This window comes from Cebus imitator, unplaced genomic scaffold, assembly GCF_001604975.1.
Source record: "Cebus imitator isolate Cc_AM_T3 unplaced genomic scaffold, Cebus_imitator-1.0 Scaffold296, whole genome shotgun sequence".
Taxonomy (NCBI): domain Eukaryota; kingdom Metazoa; phylum Chordata; class Mammalia; order Primates; family Cebidae; genus Cebus; species Cebus imitator.
The window spans coordinates 1,797,449-1,818,118 of NW_016107611.1; the positions used below are offsets into that span (position 1 = coordinate 1,797,449).

The 20,670-nt window shown below is 53.7% G+C and overlaps 3 protein-coding genes across 15 annotated transcripts in view; 1 reads left to right on the top strand and 2 right to left on the bottom strand.

Annotated features, from left to right (window-relative positions):
- PPP1R13L (protein phosphatase 1 regulatory subunit 13 like) overlaps window positions 1-4,757 on the bottom strand; it is a 27,329-nt gene extending 22,572 nt beyond the window's left edge. The window contains exons 1-2 of one of the 5 annotated variants that reach the window (XM_037729237.1): window positions 4,675-4,757; window positions 4,067-4,291 (exon numbers count right to left, since the gene is read on the bottom strand). In XM_037729237.1, coding sequence (XP_037585165.1) covers window positions 4,067-4,180 — 114 coding nt within the window. In that variant the 5' untranslated portion in view covers window positions 4,181-4,291; window positions 4,675-4,757. The other 4 variants (XM_037729238.1, XM_017502465.2, XM_017502467.2 and 1 more) reach the window with 4 other exon arrangements.
- A 33-nt stretch (window positions 4,758-4,790) lies between these two features.
- On the top strand, window positions 4,791-8,149 carry POLR1G (RNA polymerase I subunit G). 3 transcript variants are annotated; one of them, XM_017502470.1, is made up of 3 exons: window positions 4,791-5,098; window positions 5,472-5,613; window positions 6,469-8,149. In XM_017502470.1, exons 1-3 carry the CDS (start codon window positions 5,077-5,079, stop codon window positions 7,862-7,864), a joined length of 1,560 nt encoding a protein of 519 aa, XP_017357959.1. In that variant the 5' UTR covers window positions 4,791-5,076; the 3' UTR covers window positions 7,865-8,149. The 3 variants fall into 3 exon arrangements, with proteins under 3 accessions (XP_017357959.1, XP_017357957.1, XP_017357958.1); XM_017502468.2 differs by having other exon boundaries at window positions 4,906-5,028; XM_017502469.2 differs by having other exon boundaries at window positions 4,975-5,110.
- The window catches only part of ERCC1 (ERCC excision repair 1, endonuclease non-catalytic subunit), a 44,222-nt gene continuing 31,525 nt past the window's right edge, over window positions 7,974-20,670 (bottom strand). For 5 of the 7 annotated variants that reach the window (XM_037729241.1, XM_017502474.2, XM_037729239.1 and 2 more), the window contains exons 3-10: window positions 18,877-19,092; window positions 18,017-18,120; window positions 16,748-16,847; window positions 13,576-13,652; window positions 11,947-12,046; window positions 10,785-10,856; window positions 10,198-10,266; window positions 7,974-8,087 (exon numbers count right to left, since the gene is read on the bottom strand). In XM_037729241.1, the coding sequence (XP_037585169.1) occupies window positions 8,034-8,087; window positions 10,198-10,266; window positions 10,785-10,856; window positions 11,947-12,046; window positions 13,576-13,652; window positions 16,748-16,847; window positions 18,017-18,120; window positions 18,877-19,092 (792 nt within the window). In that variant the 3' untranslated portion in view covers window positions 7,974-8,033. The remainder of the gene's footprint in view (window positions 8,088-10,197; window positions 10,267-10,784; window positions 10,857-11,946; window positions 12,047-13,575; window positions 13,653-16,747; window positions 16,848-18,016; window positions 18,121-18,876; window positions 19,093-20,670) is intronic. The other 2 variants (XM_037729240.1, XM_017502472.2) reach the window with 2 other exon arrangements.

The following is a 20,670-nucleotide window of genomic DNA, read 5'->3' on the forward strand; positions in this document are numbered from 1 at the left end:
ACGCGCCACCATGCCCAGCTAATTTTTTGTATTTTTAGTAGAGACGGGGTTTCACCGTGTTGACCAGGATGGTCTCGATCTCTTGACCTCGTGATCCACCCATCTCGGCCTCCCAAAGTGCTGGGATTACAGGCTTGAGCCACCGCGCCCGGCACCGTGTTTCTTTTTTTAAAAAAATCAAATAATCAAATCTGGCAGCACCACTGTCCAATCCTGAAAATAGTATCTCAGTTTTCTAATCTGTAAAATGGGGATAAATAACAGTTCACTTCTTAGGACTATTGTAAGAACCCACCTGGTCAGAAGGTTCAGGAAGAATTCAGGGCTCCGAGAATTAAGGCTTTAGGAAGAACAGACTACAGAAATCAAAACTCGAGCATTTAGAATTTCGGAGATACATAAGAAATACTCTATTAAGTGTCTGTTAAAACAGATAAATGGCTCCCTTCCCTTCCCCTCTCCTCCCCGCTCTCTTCCTTCCCCCCTCGGAAAAAGAAAAAAAAATTTAAAAAAACAAAACTAAACTAAAAAAACAGGTAAATGAGCAAGTCTGTGCAGCCTCTAATTCAGGCATTCCGGCAGTAAGTGACTTTTTTTTTAAGTTCTCTCTCGCACCTGTGCTCAGGCTGGTCTCAAACTCCTAGCCTCATGCCACCCTCCCCATCTCAGTCGCCCAAAGTGCTGGGATCACAGGCGTGAGCTACGGCTCCACGATCTCCAAATTTCCAAGATTATCAGATTCCACGCTGACACCCTCTGGCTCTAAGGAAATGCCAACCCCGGGTGTGGGACTGTCCTGGGGACAGGCGGTCGGGACGTCGTGGCCGCCAGGGGGCGCCCAGGTCACGCCCCGACCCCCGCCGGGTGGGCGGACCGCGTCTGAGCTCAGGCCCGGGGAATGTGCAGCGGGCCCAGGCAGGTGCCTTACATCCCGCGGCTAGGGAACGGGGCCGGGCGGGGTACAAGGGCGGGACGCGAGGGTGGCGCGGACCGGGTGTCTTTTCCCAGGCCTCTGCCCCTGACCTCCGCCTCTGAGTCCTCTCCCTTGGGCTTCCCTGCAGCTCTAGCTCCGAGCTCTCCCGCGGGCTCCCGTCCACCCGCAGGTACTCTCCCCTGGGCTCCTCTCTCCGCTGCACCCCTGGCTCTCCTTCCCTGGCCTCCTCTGCACCCCAGCCAGGTTCTTTAGGGCAAAGGATCCTGTGGACTTCCTGGAGGAGTCATCTTTAGTAGCAACCGGGTCAGAGAGCCAGACTGAGCTGGGAACACCCAGGTCGAGCTTCGACAGCCCTTTCCTGTCACACTGAATCTAGGAGAGGCTCCCCTGTCTCGGGGACTCGGTTTCCTCCTTTGTGGCCGTCTATGGAACGCGCTAAGGCCGTTCCCGTGCTAAGCTTCTACTTGGGCTTGTTATTTCCCTTGTCTGTGCCTCAGTTTCCTCATGTGTACCATGGGAAGAATTAATACCTTCACCTCAAAGGGGTATGAGGATTGAGTGACATAATTTATAAGCAGTAATTAAAATAATGCGGTGCGTGAAATACAGTTCACACATACAGGATCCTCATTACCGGATGTCCTTGGCTGTTCATTATAACACAGGGTCTGGCAACAGAGTGAGAGGTCAAGACTCAACGTGATTTTCTTTTTTTTTTTTCTCCCTAAAAGGGCCCTTTCAACTGTTTCTGAGATCCTAAAAGCCCTGAGTTCTGACACCCAGGGCCTCAACTTCCTGAGCCCTTGCCTCTCAGGGTCCTAAATTCTCCCTATACATTCCTGAGTTTACTCAGTGATCACTCTCTGTCACTTAGGGACGGGTCGGGGGTGTGTGTGTCAGGGGGGATCAGACGGATGGGGAGTGCGGGGGGTGGGCAGGGCCCTGGAAGATTCCAGACAGAAGCTGGCAAGAGCCCAGTGTGTGGGCAGTATCCACTCTCCAGCCTCCGTTTCTCCACTCATAAGGAGGAGTCCTTCCCTGGGGTCAGCAAACTTCATTGAAAGCGAGACCTCTCCGTCGCTGGAGACTCCTCTAGACAACGACAGCCTTCCTAGCTACCTACCAGCCCTGACCTTGGCACACCCAGAGTCCTGTCTTGGCAGCCACGGTTATTATTTTTAATTTCATTTCAGTCTATCATCAAATGTCCTTCAAGCCCAGACACTGGGAAGCACCCTTCTCTCATCAGATGCCTGCCTCCCCCATTCTGTTTTTAATCCCTGCTCTCAGGACGCATGGGGGTGGAGAGAAGGGGGAGACAGAGGGAGGTGCCTGGTCCTGCCCTCCCCCAGCCTCAAGGACAGACAGACACCTCCAGAATTAGCCTCTGTCCCTCCCTTATCTCCCACAATACCTCAGGTCAGACAGATGGGCGTGGAGGTGACATTTCTCACCTCAGGGTCAGAGCAAGGATCCCAGAGGCAGAAGGTTAGGCAGAAAATCTGGCGGAGGTGGATGGAATCCCGTCCCCCAGAGAGCTGCAGAAGAAGGAGGAGGCTGAATACTGACCCCACAAACTCTGCTGCCTGTGTGAGCTCCAAGCCTCAGTTTACCCCTTCCTCTCCGACTAATAGTTAAATGCCAGGCTATGTAAACTTCCCAGAATCCAACTGCAGCTTTCCAGAATTCTGCCCTGCGTTCTGGAACTACCTCTGCAAACCCAGCTGTTTCCCATCAATATAAGGCAATAGGGGAGCCCACCTCCGCCAGGGGGTGCCCTGGGGCGGATGTCCCTTCTCTGGTTAGGCAGGTCTGACGCCCAGGTTAATGACATGTTGGGGTTCGCTCAGCGGCACAGAAGAGGTTGGAGATCTGCTTCGGTTTTCTCTCCTCCCCCGCCCCACTCCCGGAGCCGGAATGTCGGGGGAGAGCCGGGACACAGCCTCCGGAGGGACCCTGGGTACCAGTCCTTCTCCACTTCAGGAACCCAGGCTCCACTATCCCTGCCCCACCCTTAATTCTGCTCAGAGACCTAGAAGATAGGTCAAGACAGCAGCTTGAGGGTGGCAGGGTGGTCACCCATTCCTGAGCCCCGCCAGTCTGAGCCTCCCATTTCTGACCAAGACTCGGGGATTCGAACTCCTATACTACCCGAAAACTCGGCTTCCTAGAGCCCCCCAGTTCGAGGGACTCAAGAATCCCAGCTCCAGCGTCTCCCCGGGATGAAGGGGTCGAATCCCTCCATTCCAATAATTCAAGCATCCGAACCCGCTTTCTTCCCTCTAGTAAAACAGGCATCAGAGTTTCGTTCTAAGGATCCAGGCGTCTGCTCACCCCAAATTCTGCCCTGGGACCTGGCGTCCGAGTCCCCTCCCAATTCTCCCAGGGACGCGGGTGTTGGGCTCTTTCGGGGCCTCTGGTCCCCAGCAGGGTGAAACTCACGGATCCGGGGCAGATCCTGGCACCGGGGGGCTTCCTCCGGCTCGGGCTCCGGCTTTCGGGAGCGGAGAACGGGGCGGGGCAGGAGCGCGGAACAGGTTAGACGACGTGACTCGGGCTGCAGGGAGGCGGGTCCCTGAGGGGAGGGGGAGCCGAGGGCGCCTGGAGCACCTTGGGACTTGTAGTCCCGGAGGGGCAGGACGTGGACAGAGAAGATCCCATTTGGATTCACCCAGAGTCCATTTCACAGACAGGAAGGGCGAGGCCCAGAAGCCGAGAGCGACCTGGCCACGGAGATACAGAAGAGCCGAGACGCCTGCCTCGCTGTGGCTTCAGGAGACTGACTTCTGAGCCCTTGCCCCACTCCTTCAGGCACAGTTTTCCCTTTCCTGATCAGTTTCCTCTCGGGTCTCTGAGCCCGAATCTCCCCGTCGATAAAAAGTGCGGGTTGAATCTTTACAGGATCTCAGCAAAAGTTGTCTTAGTTTGGACTTCAATTCCCAGCAGCCTCCGCGACCGACGTCGGGAGACTCTTCCCCTCCGGTCCTCTGGGTATTGTAGTCCTGGAGCCTGTAGGGGCTGCACCTGGGTGTCTCCCTCGCCCACGCAAAGGAAACCGTCTGGAGATCCCGGGTAGGGGAAACATTTCCCCTTCCCCTTGGCCCTCCCTCCGCTCTGGAAAGCCTCTCCCACCTGGGGAGAAGGGGTGGCCCAATTCTGGAGTAGGATCCTAAATCTTAGCAGGGGGGCGGGAAGCAGCGCTGACACACCAGCCAGGAATGCAGTCGGGTCACCCTGTCTAGCCATCGTCCCAACCGCCGTGGCTCCAACCGCCGCCCCACGCAGGGCGGCCCCAGTGGGAAGGGGCGTGGGTGCGTCCCCCAAATCTGAGTCCACGTGCCGCTGTTTACACGCGCCCTGGGGCAGGGAGGAGTCGCCGATCTGGTCCCTTCCTGAAAGTCATCGAGGTTTCCCACGCACGAGACTAAACTCCTGAGGGCATCTATAAGTCCCATTTGATCCACAAGCGCTACCTCGTCCCCTACGCCACCCCACGCGTGTCGGGCTCCCAGTCCAAGGCTCCGCCCTCGAGAACCACAAGCTCCTCCCCCTGTATTTCCCGCTCCCCCGGAGTCCAGAAGCCCCGCCCCAGGCTGGAACTTCATGCCTTCAGGACGGATTGCTCCCATTTCTCCATTTTCCCGCTTCTCCCAGTCAAGTTTTGAATTTCTCAGGCATCTGGGCCTCCCCAGAAGGGATATAAAAACAGAAAACACAGCCCTGCTAACTAGGATTCTTACCTGTCTCTTTAAGAATTTCAGACCAATCGACCTTCCTGTCTCTTTAAGACTTCGGAAAAGCAGTGTGGCTGCCCCTTTAAGGAGGCGTTGCAACAAACCATATTGGACAGACGGCGGGGGGACCTGTCGGGACCCGACGGGCCTCGGACTCCAGAGAAACAGCGAATCAGCAGCTTTCAGGAATAAATTTATCTGAAAAAGACTTCTTCCTCGCTTTTCTGCCCTGCACAGTGGAAATTTTCCCAGTTTTTCCTGCAGAACGGAGGTCGAGCGATGCCTCCCCCCGCGCTCTCACACCAGTTGGGCGCTCCCGGATGAGGGCCTACCCCTTTGGATCCACGTGGTCTGCAACAGGTTCGGAGCATCCCGGGCTGCCGGGTCACCTGTGGTGTGAGTCCCGGGATGGAGGAGCCCCAGGCCGGTGGTGAGCGTGCAGGTTGAGGGGGTGCGGAGGGTGCGCTGGTGGGAGGAGAAAGGGGCGCCCGGGAGGGTTCGGGTGGAAAAGGAGGCGTCCCCTGGAAGCAGGACTTGCGGAGAGCCTGCATCTCCCAGTGGACGAACGGCAGTTTGGACGGAGAGAAGGTGTCTTGCGGGGGGCTACCGGTGGAGAGTCAGGCGCCCCCTGGGGTTGGATCGGTGGAGTTGAGGTCGCCGGGGGGGACAGATGGGCAGAAAAGAGAAACCGGGTTGAGGGGATTGGAGCGCTCACGAGGTTAAGACCAGTGGACCCATAGGTGCGTCCTGCAAGATTGGACCAACAAGGAGGTGTCAGATCCCCATTTCCCCTTCTGCTGCAGGTGCTGCTCGGTTCTCTTGTCCCTCCAACTTTACCGCGACGCCCCCAGCCTCAGAGTCCCCTCGTTTGTCTTTGGAGGCGCTCACGGGTCCAGATACGGAGCTGTGGCTTATTCAGGCCCCTGCAGACTTTGCCCCAGACTGGTGAGTGGTCTTGTTGCCGGAAAAGAGGGTCCTGATCCAGGCTGCAAGAGCGGGTTCTTGAATTTGTCACAGGAAAAAATTCGAGACGAGTCACAGAGCACAGTGAAAGCAAGTTCACTGGAAACTACTCCTTTACAGAGTAGGGTGTCCTCAGAAAGCAGAAGAAACCCACAGCCCTTTGTTAGTGTCTCTAAGAAACTATAATTAAACTTGGGAGTGTGCAGATAAGCTCACTAAAGGTAGGGTCTATGGTGTTATCCATGACCATTAATCCTGCGACCTAAGCTTGCTCATGTGTTATCTTTAAGTGACATGGGCTGCATTCTTAGGACATTTGGACATTCTGCAGGTTTGGTGGGATATGTCCTATATGGCCATAAATATTCTGTAATTATAATTGGTGGTCAGTTTGGGATGTGGTTATTTTCAGGCCATCAGCATGAACTTTCTAAGTGCCTAACTACTCACTTTAAGATAGAGTCATTCTAGTCATGTTTTATTAAAAACCAGAGGCTGGTCGGGCACAGTGGCTCATGCCTGTAATCTCAGCACTTTGGGAGGCTGAGGCAGGTGGATCACTCGAGGTCAGGAGTTTAAGACCAGTCAGGCCAATGTGGTGAAATCCTGTGTCTACTAAAAATGCAAAAATTAGCCAGGCGTGGTGGCAGGCGCTTGGGAGGCTGAGGCAGGAGAATGGCTTGGACCCAGGAGGTGGAGGTTGCAGTGAGCAGAGATCGTGCCACTGCACTCCAGCCTGGGTGACAGAGCAAGATTCTGTCTCAAAACAAAAAGAACAAAAAAAAAGTTTGCCTCTCCTCTTCCACCTAAGCCTCTTTCCTCCGATTCTCTCTGTAGCTTCAATGGGCGGCATGTGCCTCTCTCTGGCTCCCAGATCGTCAAGGGCAAGTTGGCAGGCAAGCGGCACCGCTATCGCGTCCTCAGCAGCTGTCCCCAGGCTGGAGAAGCAACCCTGCTGGCCCCCTCAACAGAGGCAGGAGGTGAACTCACCTGTGCCCCAGCCCCCCAGGGCAGCCTAAGGATCCTTGAGGGTCCCCAACAATCCCTGTCAGGGAGCCCTCTGCAGCCCATTCCAGCCAGCCCCCCACCACAGATCCCCCCTGGCCTGAGGCCTCGGTTCTGTGCCTTTGGGGGCAACCCACCAGTCACAGGGCCTAGGTCAGCCTTGGTCCCCAGTTCGCTCAACTCTGGGAGGAAGAAAAAGGAGATGCAGGTGACAGAGGTCCCAGTCACTCAGGAGGCAGTGAATGGGCACGAGACCCTGGAGGTGGACATGGCTTTGGGGTCCCCAGAAATGGATGTGCGGAAGAAGAAGAAGAAGAAGAAGAAAAATCAGCAGCTGGAAGAACCAGAGGTGGCAGGGCCTGTGGAGACAGAGCCCACAGCAGAGACATCGGAGCCTCTGGGAGTGCTGCTGCCATCTACCACCACCAAGAGGAAGAAGAAGCCCAAAGGGACAGAAACCTTTGAGCCAGAAGAAAAGACAGCAGAGCTGGGATGGATTAACACTGAGCCTCTGGAAGAGACAGCCCTGTCCCCGACCAAAAAGAGAAAGAGGCAAAAGGGGACAGAAGGAATGGAGCCAGAGGAGGGGGTGACAGTTGACTCTCAGCTGCAGGTGAAGGTAGAGCCACTGGAAGAGGCCGTCCCTCTGGCACCTACAAAGAAGAGGAAGAAAGAAAAGGGACAGACTACAATGATGGAGCCGGGGATGGAGGCAACGGAGCCAGCAGAGCCAGAGATGAGCCCTCTGGAGCTCCCAGTGGGGATGACAGAGCCTCAACAGCCAAATGGAGCTGAGCCTCAGGCCCAGGCAGCTCTGGCAGCTCTCAAGAAGAAGAGGAAGAAAGAACAACAGCAAAATGCCACAGTGGAGCCAGAGCCAGAGGTGGTGGAGCCTGAGCTGCCAGATGAGCCTCAGGCAGCTCCCATGTCCAGCAAGAAGAAGAAGAAGAAGAAGAAGAAGAAGAAAGAGAGAGGTCACACAATCACTGAGCCAAGGACTGAGCTGATTGAGCCACCGGAGCCTGAGCTGCCAGGGGAGGGAGAGCCTGAGGCCAGGGCAGCTCCAGAATCCACCAAGAAGAGGAAGAAGCGGAGTTGGGAAAGCCACGTGCCAGAGACAGTGCCCCAGGAGGAGACGCCAGGGCCACCGCTGAACTCAGAGTCTGGGGAGGAGGCTCCTGCAGGCCGGGACAAGAAGCGGAAGAAGCAGCAGCCGCAGCCTGTGTAGTCTCCCCCAGGGAAACTGAGGAACTAAAGAAAGCTGAAGATGCCCATCTGGGCCACGAGAAGGTGACAGCCCAAGAACCCTGCCCCAGAGATGGCACCAGCACAGCCAGCAGGAGCCTGGCCTGGGAAGATGCTTTATTATTACACTGGGGTCTCCTCCGCAGCTGTGGTCATCGGGGCGCTTTCAAGAAGGGCTCGTGCAGGACATCAAACAGCCTCCGCGCCTGGGTGGGAGGGAGAAAGAAACGAGGAACCTGTCATTAAAGGTTTCTTGGGTGAATCCAGAGTGGGGCTGTGGTTCTTTTATCTTCCCCATACCCTCAAGCATTTATCCATTGAGTTACAAACAATCCAGTTACACTCTTTTCTGTTACTTATTTTTTCTTTTTTGAGTCAGAGTCTCGCTCTGTCACCCAGGCTGGAGTGCAGTAGTGTGACCTCAGCTCACTGCAACCTCCGCCTCCTAGGTTCAAATGATTCTTCCACCTCAGCCTCCTGAGTAGCTAGGACCACAGGCATGCACCACCACTAATTTTTGCATTTTTAGTAGAGATGGGGTTTCACTGTATTGGCCTGGCTGATCTCGAACTCCTGACCTCATGATCCGCCTGCCTTGGCCTCCCACAGTGCTGGGATTACAGGTGGGAGCCACCACACCTAGCCAAGTTATCTTAAAGTGTAGTTTTTGATTATGGTCACCTACCTGGTTGTGCTATCAAATAGTATGTCTTCTTCATTTTTTGTGTGGTACCGATGAACCTGCCCACCTCCCTGCTAGCCCTTCACTACCCTCCCCAGCCTCCAGGAACCATCCTACTTTAGCTCCATGAGTTCAATTGTTTTGATTGTTGGATACACAACTAAGTGAGAACATGCGACGTTTGTCTTTCTGTGCCTGATTTATTTCACTTAACATAATAATCTCCAGTTCATTATGTTGCAAATGACAGGATCTCATTTCTTTTTTTTTGAAATGGGTCTCGCTCTGTCACCCAGGCTGGAGTGTAGTGGCGCGATTCTTGGCTCACTGCAACCTCCGCCTTCCGGCTTCAAGGGATTCTCCTGCCTCAGCCTCCCGTGTAGCTGGGATTACAGGCCCCCACCACCAGGCCCGGCTAATTTTTGTATTTTTAGTAGAGACAGGGTTTCACCACGTTGGCCAGGCTGCTCTCAAACTCCTGGCCTCAAGTGATTTACCCGCCTCAGCCTCCCAAAGCGCTGGGATTACAGGCATGAGCCACCGCGCCTGACTGGGATCTCGTTCTTTTTTATGGCTGCAGTGTACTCCATTGTGTCTATGTACCACATTTTCTTTGCCTGGTCATCTGTGGATGGAGACAGGTTGCTTCCAAATCTTGGCAATGTGACCGGTGCCGCCACCAACCTAGGAGTGTAGGCATCTCTTCAGTACACTGATTTCCTTTCTTTTGGGGATATACCCAGCAGTTCGTTGCTGGATCATGTGGAAGCTGAATGCTCAGTTTTTTGAGAAGCCTCTACACTGTTCTCCACAGCGGTTGTACTAATTTACTTTCCCACAAGTATACAAGGGTTTCCATTTCTTCACATCCTCGCCACCATTTGTTATTGCCTGTGCTTTGGATAAAAGCCATTTTAACGGGGCTGAGATGGTAGCTCATTGTAGTTTTGTTTTTTTTTTAGACGGAGTTTCACTCTTGTTGCCCAGGCTGGAGTGCAGTGGTACGATCTTGACTCACTGCAACCTCCATCTCCTGGGTTCAAGCAATTCTCCTGCCTCAGCCTCCCAAGTAGCTGGGATTGCAGGTGCCCACCACAATGCCCAGCTAATTTTTGTATTTTTAGTAGAGACGAGGTTTTGCCAGGTTGGCCAGGCTGATCTTGAACTCCTGAGCTCAAGTGACCCGCCTGCCTCAGCCTCCTAAAGTGCTGGGATTACAGGTGTGAGCCTCTGCATCCAGCCTCATTGTAGTTTTTGATTTGTATTTCTCTGATCAATAATGTTGAGCACCTTATATGCCTGCTGCCCATTTGTATATCTTTTGAAAAATGCTAATTCAAATCCTTTGGCTTTTGATCGGATTATTATATTTTTTCCTATAGAGTTGTTAGAACTTGTATCTTCTGGTTGATTCCTTGTTAGATGGTTAGTTTGCAAATGTTTTCTCCCATTCTGCGTGTTGTCTCTTCACTTTGCGGATTGTTTCCTTTGTTGTGCAGAAGCTTTTACAGGTATAAGCCACAGTGCCCGGCCTTTGGCTCTTTTGTCATCTTAAAACTTTGGGGTCTCAGGTTGTGTTTATTTGGGGCTCCCTCCTTCCCCCAGCTCCTTGGGTTCTTTCCCAGAGCTCTTACCTTCTGAGGGCCCAGGCCTGGGCATAAGGCCAGATCTTCTCTCGATGCAGCGATGAGCTGTTCCAGAGACTGGAAGGTGAAAGCCAGCGGTCAGGGCAGCTAAGCACAAAAGCCTCTCCTGGCCAGGCGCGGTGGCTCACACCTGTAATCCCAGCACTTTGGGAGGCTGAGGCGGGTAGATCATGAGGTCAGGAGTTCAAGACCAGCCTGGCCAACATACTGAAACCCCATCTCTGCTAAAAATACAAAAATTAGCCAGGCATGTTGGTGTGCGCCTGTAGTCCCAGCTACTTGGGAGGGTGAGGCAGGAGAATCACTTGAACCTGGGAGGCAGAGGTTGCAGTGAGCCGAGATCACGCCACTGCACTCCAGCCTGGGCAACAGAGTGAGACTCCATCTTAAAAAAAAAAAGTCTCCCCTATCCCAGCTGAGGAGGGGCCTCAGATATTCCCCAGGGGAGGTGAAGGCCTGTCAGAGGGCAGTATGGGCCACAGTGTGGGCAGGGAGATGGAAGAAAATGGAAGAGAGGCTTCCTAGAAAAGGCAAGGGGACAGAAATGCCTGTGGAGCAGGGGAGCCATTCCTTACCCCAAATGTGGTCAGGAGGGTCTGGCTGTCCGTTTTGTTGACTGACTTCACGGTGGTCAGACATTCAGTCACCTGGAAGGGGAGGGGGCAGGAGTGTCTCAGGAGAGGAAAGGCTGGTGAGACTGAGCCTGTGAGGGCAGGGCTGGGTCACAGCTGTGTCCCCAGACTGTCTGGTATACAGGAGGCACTTAATAAATGCTTTTTTTCCCAACTGATTAAAAAGTCATCTCAGGCTGGGCACAGTGGCTCATGCCTAATAATCCCAGCACTTTGGGAGGCAGAGGCGGGAGGATCACCTGAAGTCAGGAGTTTGAGACTAGCCTGGCCAATACGGTGAAACCCCATCTCTACTAAAAATACAAAACAATTAGCGAGGCATGGTGGCGTCCCCTTGGAGTCCCAGCTACTCGGGCGGCTGAGGCAGGAGAATCACTTGAACCCGGGAGGTGGAGGTTGTGCTCAACAGAGATCATGCCACTATACTTCAGCCTGGGTGACAGAGCAAGACTCTGTCTCATTAAAAAAAAAAAATCCCGGGCTCAGTGGCTCGCGCCTGTAATCCCAGCACTCTGCAAGGCTGATACAGGCGGATCACGAGTTCAGGAAATCGAGACCATCCTGGCCAACATGGTGAAACCCCGTCTCTACAAATATAAAAATTAGCTGAGTGTGGTGGTAGGCGCCTGTAATTCCAGCTACTCAGGAGGCTGAGGCAGGAGAATTGCTCGAACACGGGAGGCAGAGATTTCAGTGAGCTGAGATCACGCCGCTGCACTCCAGCCTGGAGACAGAGCCAGATTCTGTCTCAAAAATAAAAAATAAAAAGAAGGGGCAAGTGCTTGGAGGAGCGAGCTAGGCCTGGGAGAAGTGAAATTTGAAGTGGGGGCCACGGGGCTTCTGAGCCAGATGGGTCCTTGTTGAGCCTGGTGAGAAGCTTGGGCTTTCCCTCAGGGCACTGGGGAGCCCTGGAGGGCTTTGAGCTGGGGTGGGTAGCAGCAGGTTCGTGCTCAGGAAAACCCCTCTAGCTGCAGTTTGGGTGGGATGGGGCAGGGGAGAAGAGGCCCGGGGAGAAATGGGCAGTGCCTTAAGATTGGAACTGAAGCTCAACCACCCGGGAGCTGTGGGGGGGCCCAGGCAAGGAGGGGAGGTGAGCTGGCCTCACCCGGGAGACGAAGTCCTGCTCTAGCTTCTCCATCAGGAGGTCCGCTGGTTTCTGCTCATAGGCCTTGTAGGTCTCCAGGTATCGCCCAGCTTCCTCAGGGCTGGATAACAGGATATAGGACAGCCGGGAGGTGAGTTACCAGATTTTAGATTTGCCTCATTGTGGTCAGTCGTAAGAATTACCGATGCTATAAATCAAATTTCCATTTCCAGACTAGCCCCCTGCCAAATGCAACCTGATAGTAACCCCTGCTGGGTGCCTCTTGGCATCTTTTTTGGCTACGGGCCAGCTCTTGGGAGCCTGACCTCACTTCTGCCTGGGTGACCCTGAGCCAGTGGTTTGCTCTCTGGGCCTCAGTTTCCTCACCGTAAAGTGGGGTGGCCAGGCATAGTGGCTCATGCTTGTAATCCCAGCACTTTGGGAGGCTGAGGCAGGAGGATCACTTGAGCTCAGGAGTTGGAGACGAGCCGGGACAACATAGCAAGATATGGTCTCTACAAAAAATAAAAATTGCCAGGCGGTGGCTCACGCCGGTAATCCCAGCACTTTGGGAGGCCGAGGCGGGCAGATCACCTGAGATCAGGAGTTTGAGGCCAGCCTGACCAACATGGAGAAACCCCGTCTCTACTAAAAATACAAAATTAACCAGGTGTGGTGGCGCATGCCTGTAATCCCAGCTACTTGGGAGGCTGAGGCAGGAGAATCACTGGGAGGCAGAGGTTGCGGTGAGCTGAGATCACGCCATTGCACTCCAGCCTGGGCAACAACAGCAAAACTCCACCTCAAAAAAAAAGGAAAAAAAATTAAAAATTAGCCAGGTGTGGTGTCTCGAACCTTTAGTCTCAGCTGCTTGGGAGGCTGTGGCAGGAGGATTGCTTGAGCCTGGTAAGCTGAGGCTTCAGTAACCTGTGATGGTGCCACTATCTACTCCAGCCTCAGCAACAGAGCAAGACCCTGTCTCAAAAAAATAATAAAGTGGGGAGGATGGTATGATTGTGAAGATCAGAGAATACTCTGCAGTGCTCTGTAAGTGCTCAAAGCCGTGCCTGGCACTGCTGAAGAATGTTAGCTATTTTGGAAGGGAAGTCAGCACACAAAGTGTGTGTACTGGCTTTGACAAGAGGAAAACCAGAACCACTGCTTCTTTTCCCACTGCAGCAAGAAGCCAACCTCATGAAATGTTCAGCTTCCGGCCGGGCGTGGTGGCTCATGCATGTAATCCCAGCACTTTGGGAGGCCGAGGCAGGAAGATCGCCTGAGTTCAGGAGTTCGAGACCAGCCTGGTCTACATGGCGAAACCCCATCTCTACTAAAAATACTGGGCATGGTGGTGGACACCTGTAATTCCAGCTCCTTGGGAGGCTGAGGCAGGAGAATCACTTGAACCCTGGAGGAAGGGCCAAGATCGCACCACTGCACTCCAGCCTGGGGGACAGTGTGAGACTCTGTATCAAACAAAAAGATATTAAGACTTTGTTTTACAGATGAAGAAACTGAAGGCCAGAGAGAGGCAGTCCCTGCAACAGGCCCACACAGGAAGGAGGAGGGAAGGGCTGGGCATGCTGGGATGGGGGAGTAGGGACCAATCCCAGGTAGAGGCTGAATCAGGCGGGGAAGCCCCCATCTTACCTCCAGGCGAGGATCAGCGTGCAGTCAGCCAGGATGCACATCTTAGCCAGCTCCTTGAGGGCCTGCTGGGGATCTTTCTGGAGGAGAAAATCAGAATTAGAAACCTAAAAGCCGGCCAGGTACGGTGGCTCACACCTGTAATCCAAGCACTTTGGAGGCCAAGGCGGGTGGATCACCTGAGGTTGGGAGTTCAAGACCACCCTGACCAATATGGTGAAACCCCGTCTTTAAAAATTTTTTTCAAAAAAGTAATTAAAAAACAAAAAGAAACCTAAAAGCCAGGAATTACAAAAATTAGCCAGGAGTGGTGGCGGGTGCCTGTAATCCCAGCTACTTCAGGAGGCTGAGGGAGGAGAATCACTTAAACCTGGGAGGCGGAGGTTGCAGTGAGCTGAGATTGCACCACTGCATTCTAGCCTGGGCGACAGAGGGAGACTCTGTCTCAAAAATAAATAAATAAAGGAATTACAAAAGCCTGAAAACACAGTAGCTCATGATGCCAAGAGCCTTTCACCCAGTTGTCACTCTAAAGCTCCTACTGGGTGCCTAGCCTGTGCTGGGCAGTGCCACACCCAGCAGTGGCTGAGACAGCCCTGACTCTGCCCTCCCGGGGCACACAGTCTGATGAGCAGGACAGACCTCTCCCCAGACATTAATGACCTGGAATGGCCAGGGCTGAGATGTGGGAGCCAGAGGAAGGCCTGAGCCTACCTGGGGGATCAGGGAGGGCTTCTTGGAGGAGAGGACATCTGAGCTGAGACCCAAAGGAGGATGAGGAGGAGGAAAGGATGAAAAGAAGAGCAGAAAAGGGAACTCCAGATGTAGAGAACAGCATGGGCAAAGGATGGGAGGGGAAAGAGGGCTTGGGGAAATACAGTGCTCTGCATATGGGAGAAAGGATGTGAAATTCCATGACGAGCACGGACACTTAGAGATGGGCCTGGAGACACAGGTAGAGGTCGGAGGTCACACAGGGCCCCATGGGTCATGCAGAGCAGAACTTTCTCCTAGGGTTCTTAGGAGCCATGAGAGTTTTAGGATTTTTTTTTTTTTTTTTTGAGACAGAGTCTCACTGTTGCCCAGGCCAGAGTGCATTGGCGCAATCTCGGCTCACTGCCACCTCTGCCTCCTGGGTTCAAGCAATTCTGCCTCAGCCTCCCAAGTAGCTGGGACTGCAGGCACACACCACCACGCCCAGCTAAATTTTGTATTTTCAGTAGAGATAGGGTTTCTCCATGTTGGCCAGACTGGTCTCGAACTTCTGATCTCAGGTGATCTGCCCTCCTCGACCTCCCAAAGTGCTGGGATTACAGGCGTGAGCCACCGCACCCTGCTGAGTTTTTTTGTTTCTTTAATTTTTAGAGACAGGGTCTTGCTATGTTACCCATTCTGATCTTGAACTCCTGGCCTCAAGCAATCCTCTTCCATGGGGTCGGGTGAAGTGGCTCACCCAGCCTGAGGCAGGAGGATCACTTGAGGCCAAGAGTTCAAGACTAGCCTGAGCAACATAGTGAAGACCCCCATGTCTACAAAATACAAAAAAATAGCTGGATATGGCGGTGTGTTCCTATAGCCCTAGCTACTTAGGAGACTGAGGCAGGAGGATCACTTGAGCCTAGAAGCTCAAGGCTGCACTGAGCTATGTCTGGACCACTGTGCTCCAGCCTGGGCAACAGAGCAAGACCCTATGTCAAAAAAAAAAAAAAGAGAGGCCAGGTGTGGTGTCTCACCGCGTAATCCCAGCACTTTGGGAGGCAGAGGTGGGTGGATCACTTAAGGTCAGGAGTTGGAGACCAGCCTGGCCAAAATGGTGAAACCCTGTCTCTACTAAAAATTCAAAAATTGGCCAGGCACTGTGGCTCATACCTGTAAATCCCAGAACTTTAGGAGGCCCTCGGGAGCCGAGGAGGGCGGATTACCTGAGGTCAGGAGTTGGAGACCAGCTTGGCCAGCATGATGAAACCCTATCTCTACTAAAAATACAAAAATTTATCTGGGCATGGTGGTGCACGCCTGTAATCCCAGATACTCGGGAGGCTGAATCAGGAGAATCACTTGAGCCCAGGAGGCAGAGGTTGCAGTGAGACTGTGCTACTGCACTCTGGCCTGGATGATAGAGCGAGACTCTGTTTCATTGAATAAATAAATAATACAAAATATAGTCAGGCATTGGTGTCGTGTACCTGTAATCCCAGTTGCTCAGGAGTCTGAGACAGGAGGATGGTTTGAACCAAGGAGGTGGAGGTTGCAGTGTGCCAAGATGGAGCCATGGCACTCCAGCCTAGGTGACAGAGTAAGACTCCATCTTAAAAAAAAAAAAAAAAGAGAGAGAGAGAGAGATGGCCAGGGTGCTGGCTCACGCCTGTAATCCCAGCACTTTGAGAGGCCGAGGCAGGTGGATCACCTGAGGTCGGGAGTTCAAGACCAGCCTGGCCAACATGGTGAAACCCCATCTCTACTAAAAATACAAAAATTAGATAGGCGTGGTCACACACACCTATAATCTCAGCTATTTGAGAGGCTGGGGCAGGAGAATTGCTAGAACCTGGGAGGCAGAGGTTGCAGTGAGCCAAAATCTCACCATTGCACTCCAGCCTGGGTGACAAGAGTGAAACTCCACCTCAAAAAAAAAGAGGCCAGGCACAGTGGCTCACACCTATAATCCCTGCACTTTGGGAGGCTGGGGCAGGCAGATCGCCTGAGGTCAGGAGATCGAGACCAGCCTGACCAACATGGTGAAACCCTGTCTCTACTAAAAATTCAAAAATTAGCTGGGTGTGGTGGTGGGTGCCTGTAATCCCAGCTACCTGGGAGGCTGAGGCAGGAGAATCGCTTGAACTCAGGAGGCGGAGGTTGCAGTTGAGCTGAGATCACCCCACTGTGCTCCAGCCTGGGCGACAGAGTGAGACTGCATCTCAAAAAAAAAAAAAGGGATATTTAGGTGGCAAGGGTCTGGGACTAATAGAAGGGGATGTGGGGAAAGAGGAAATGGATAATTTTGCCCTCCCGCCTCCTTGCCGATACACAGTTCCTTGGTGACCCATGTCAGTCTCAGATGTGTAAAACGTTCTCACTGAGGTTTCAGCTGCATCTCCTCCTGGAAGGGATTCAGCAGTCCACTGCACAACCTCGAGGGGACGGTGAGGCCAGCTGGGGAGTGACCCCCGCTTACCACATCCACCTGGATGAGCAGGACCCGCAGGGCGAAGTTCTTCCCCAGGTTCTGCAGCCGCGCGTGGATGTAGTCCGGGTGCAGGTTGTGGTAGCGGAGGCTGGTGGGGGCAGGGAGCGGGATTTGGGAGGTCTCAGTCTCTTCCAGACCCCCGAAGCCCTTCTGCCCTCTCACTGGAATGCTAAGGGCTCGGAGTATGGCACAGGGGACAGAGGGGACCTGAGGCCCACAGAGGGTAAGTGACTTGCTCCAGGTCACTCTTCCAGGAAGATGCTCCACAGGGATTGGCAGCCAGGGCCACACGGCCGCAGTGAACCAGAAGCCCAGGCCCCTAGCTTCTTCATGAAGCGGGGGAGACGTGGGCCTCCAGGGGAGAACAGGTGCCAGGGGCTCTGGAGAGTATGGTCCGGGGGCACTCATGGCTCATGGTAGGAAGCAGGACCCACCGCCAGCGCATCTGCTCTGGCCTTGGAGGGCTACGCTGAGGGCTTCACAACCCAGGGAACTGGGCCAGCTCTGCCCAGCACTCTGCAGCTCTCACAGCCTGTGGGGAGCACAGGGACTCATGGGTTCGCTTCCTCTGTCTAGCCCTGTTTGCAGAGGGGCCCTTGGGTTGGAGGGGGAAGTTGTTTAACTAGGGTAGAGATGGGAGAAATCCTGCCTCTCGTCAACATCAGTCAAGGATGTCTGGGACAGGACTCCTGTGATCCTCTTGGCCTCAAGTGATCCTCCTGCCTCAGGCTGGGTGAGCCATTTCACCGACCCCATGGAAGAGGATTGCTTGAGGCCAGGAGTTCAAGGTCAGAGTGGGTAACACAGCAAGACCCTGTCTCTAAAAATAAAAAAAAAATAAAAAAAAAAACAAAGAAACTCAGCTGGGTGCGGTGGCTCACACCTGTAATCCCAGCACTTTGGGAGGTCGAGGCGGGCAGATCACCTGAGATCAGGAGTTGGAGACCAGTCTGGCCAACATGGAGAAACCCCATCTCTACTAAAAGATTTCAGTGGCCCAGCCCCTCCTCCCTCAGACCCAGGAGTCCAGACCCCCAGCCCCTACTCCCTCAGACCCAGGAATCCAGGGTCTGGACTTGTTGCACCAGGCACCTCCAGGCCAAGACCCCTTTCTCCCACACAAGGTCCCACCAAGGCCCAGCGCCTGCAGGACCATGCCCAGAGGTTTCTCATAGAATAGTCCAGAAAGCTGGGACATGACCCTCCGAGGCCAGTGGGGCGCCCTTCCTGAAGGTGGGGTGGAGCCGCAGAGCTCACCTGAGGAACAGGGCACAGGTGCTCTGGCCCAGCACATAGTCAGGGATTACATCGCCAAATTCCCAGGGCACATTGCGCACGAACTTCAGTACGGGATTGCCCCGCTGGGGAGGGAGGAAGGGCAGAAGCCATCAATAGGAATGACTCTTGGCAACCACAGGGCCCTCCTCCACCTCTTCTGGAACCTCCTCCCTCTTCCCACCTCTTCCCATACCTCCTCCCTCCTCCCTGTTTCCTCATCCCACCTCTTCCCATACCTCTTCCCACATGTGCCCCGGTCTTTTCCAGCTTCTGTCTCCTCCTCCCAACCCTGGACAGTCCCTGGTCCTCTCATCCAGGCTCCTCCCCTCCCCTCCCACTGGTGCCAGGCCTTTCCTAAAGGGTCCCTGGGTCTGTGTCCAGCTCAGCCCTCTCTCCCAGCCCCAATCTGCGTGTCCTATGGTCCTGAACACTTCCTGCCCCCACGCCCGGCTAATTTTTGTATTTTTAGTAAAGACGGGGTTTCACCATGTTGGCCAGGCTGGTCTTGAACTCCTGACCTCAGGTGATCTGCTGGCCTAGGCCTCCCGAAGTGCTGGGATTACAGGCGTGAGCGACCACACCAGGCCTCATTCAGTACATTTTGAATAAATTAACGAACCTGGGGTCAGGAAACAGCTGCATCAACACAGCCAAAGCCCCAGCACAAAGAGCTGGGACACTCTCAACCCACACACCACTGTTGAATGAATGAATGAATGAATGAATGAATGGTGAGAACAAAGTGGCTGGAACTTAGACCTCCTTCCACCAGAGTCATCCCCAGAACAGCGTTTTCCACTGGAAACCTCAAGGCCCCCCTTCTCCGTCTCCCTCCTCACCTGCCGAGGGCTCACGATGATGCTGTTGGATTTGGCCCCTGGTTTTGGGGCCTGGTTGGGGGTCTCTTCTGCCAGGGGCTCTGACCCTGTGGGACACGTAGTCCCAGGCCCTCCTGGAGGCCGTGACATGACATATTCAGCGTAGGTCTGAGGGGCCGCCTGGGCTGAGGTGTCCACAGTGGGAAGGCTCTTTGTGGATTTGAATAAAGGCTTGGCCTGTAGGGAGAAATGGGGTTTGGAGGGGACTGGTTGGGATGAGCAGGGGACATCTGAGGCCCTGTGAGTCCCTCTTCCTTCTTTTTTTTTTTTTTTTTTTTTTTTTTTTTTTTTTTTTTTTTTTTTTCTTTTTCTTTTTCTTTTTTTTTTTTTTTTTTTTTTTTTTTTTTTTTTTTTTTTTTTTTTTTTTTTGAGACAGAGTCTCGCTCTGTTGCCCAGGCTGGAGTGCAGTGGCACAATCTTGGCTCAATGCAATCTCCGCCTCCCAGGTTCAAGTGATTCTCCTGCCTCAGCCTCCGAGTAGCTGGGACTACAGGCGTGAGCCACCACACCAGACTAATTTTTGTATTTTTAGTAGAGACAGGGTTTCGCCTTGTTGGTCTGGCTGGTCTCAAACTCCTGACCTCAAGTGATCTGCTTACCTCGAGCAGCTGAGACTACAGGCATGTGCCATCACACCTGGCTAATTTTTGTATTTTTCATAGAGACAGGGTTTCACCATGTTGTCCAGGCTGATCTCAAGCCCCTGACCTCAGGTGATCCACCTGCCTCGGCTTCCCACAGTGCTGAGATTACAGGCATGAGCCACCACCGCACCGGACCCCTCTCCCCTCTTTAGGGCTGCCCATCCTCCTTCCTCCTAATGTCCCTTCCAGAGGGCTGAGAGCTCAAAATCTGACTCCAGCCACTTCTCTCCACCTCCTCAGCCTCCACTCTGGTTCCAGCCACCAGGGTTTCACCCTTGGACCACTAAAGTCACCTCCTCACCAGCTCCTTCCCTATACCTTCGCCCCCTAGAAGTCTGTCCCTACACTAAGTCCTCATGTCCCTCCTCTGATCAGAGCTGGTGGGTGGCTCCTGGCTCAGAGGGAAAGTCAAAGCTGTTACCATGACCCACAAGGCTCTAGATCTGTCCCTGCTCCTTGCCTCACGGACCACACCTTCTACCACTTCCCCCTAGCTTTCTCTGCTCCAGCCCCACTGGACTTCGGCTGCTCTTAAACGTGGCAGGCTTCCTCTGACCTCAGGGCTTCTGCACTGGCTCTTCCCTCCACCTCAGATGTCTGCCTAGCTCACTCCTTCACCTCTTTCATGTCTCTGCCAACATGTCACCTCCTCAGGGCCCTCCCTTGACCTTCCTGTCTAAAGTAGGAAAGGGCCGGGCATGGCGGCTCACACCTGTAACCCCACACTTGGGAGGCTGAGGTGGGCTGATCACTTGAGGTCTGAAGTTCGAGACCAGCCTGGCCAACATGGTAAAACCCCATCTCTACTAAAAATACAAAAATTAGCCAGGCGTGGTGACATGCGCCTGTGGTCCCAGCTACTCCGGAGGCTGAGGCAGGAGATGCTTGAAACGGGGAAGCAGAGGTTGCAGTGAGCCAAGATCACGCCACTGCACTACAGCCTGGGTGACAAAGCCAGACTCCGTCTCAAAAAAATAAATAAGTAGGAAGGTCCTCTCCCCCATCACGCCCTATATCCTTAGCTTACTTTCCTTTTCTTTGTAGTCAATACTCATCACCAATTGATTGTTTTCCCTTGGGAAGGAGATTTCTCTCTCTCTCTTTTTTTTTT

Bases quoted from the DNA above. Each gene is read 5' to 3' on its own strand.
- POLR1G (XM_017502468.2), top strand. From the start codon at position 4,989: ATGAGGGCCTACCCCTTTGGATCCACGTGGTCTGCAACAG. The intron at 5,029-5,471 runs GTTCGGAGCATC...CTTCTGCTGCAG, and splicing joins ATCCACGTGGTCTGCAACAG to GTGCTGCTCGGTTCTCTTGT. The intron at 5,614-6,468 runs GTGAGTGGTCTT...TTCTCTCTGTAG, and splicing joins GCAGACTTTGCCCCAGACTG to CTTCAATGGGCGGCATGTGC.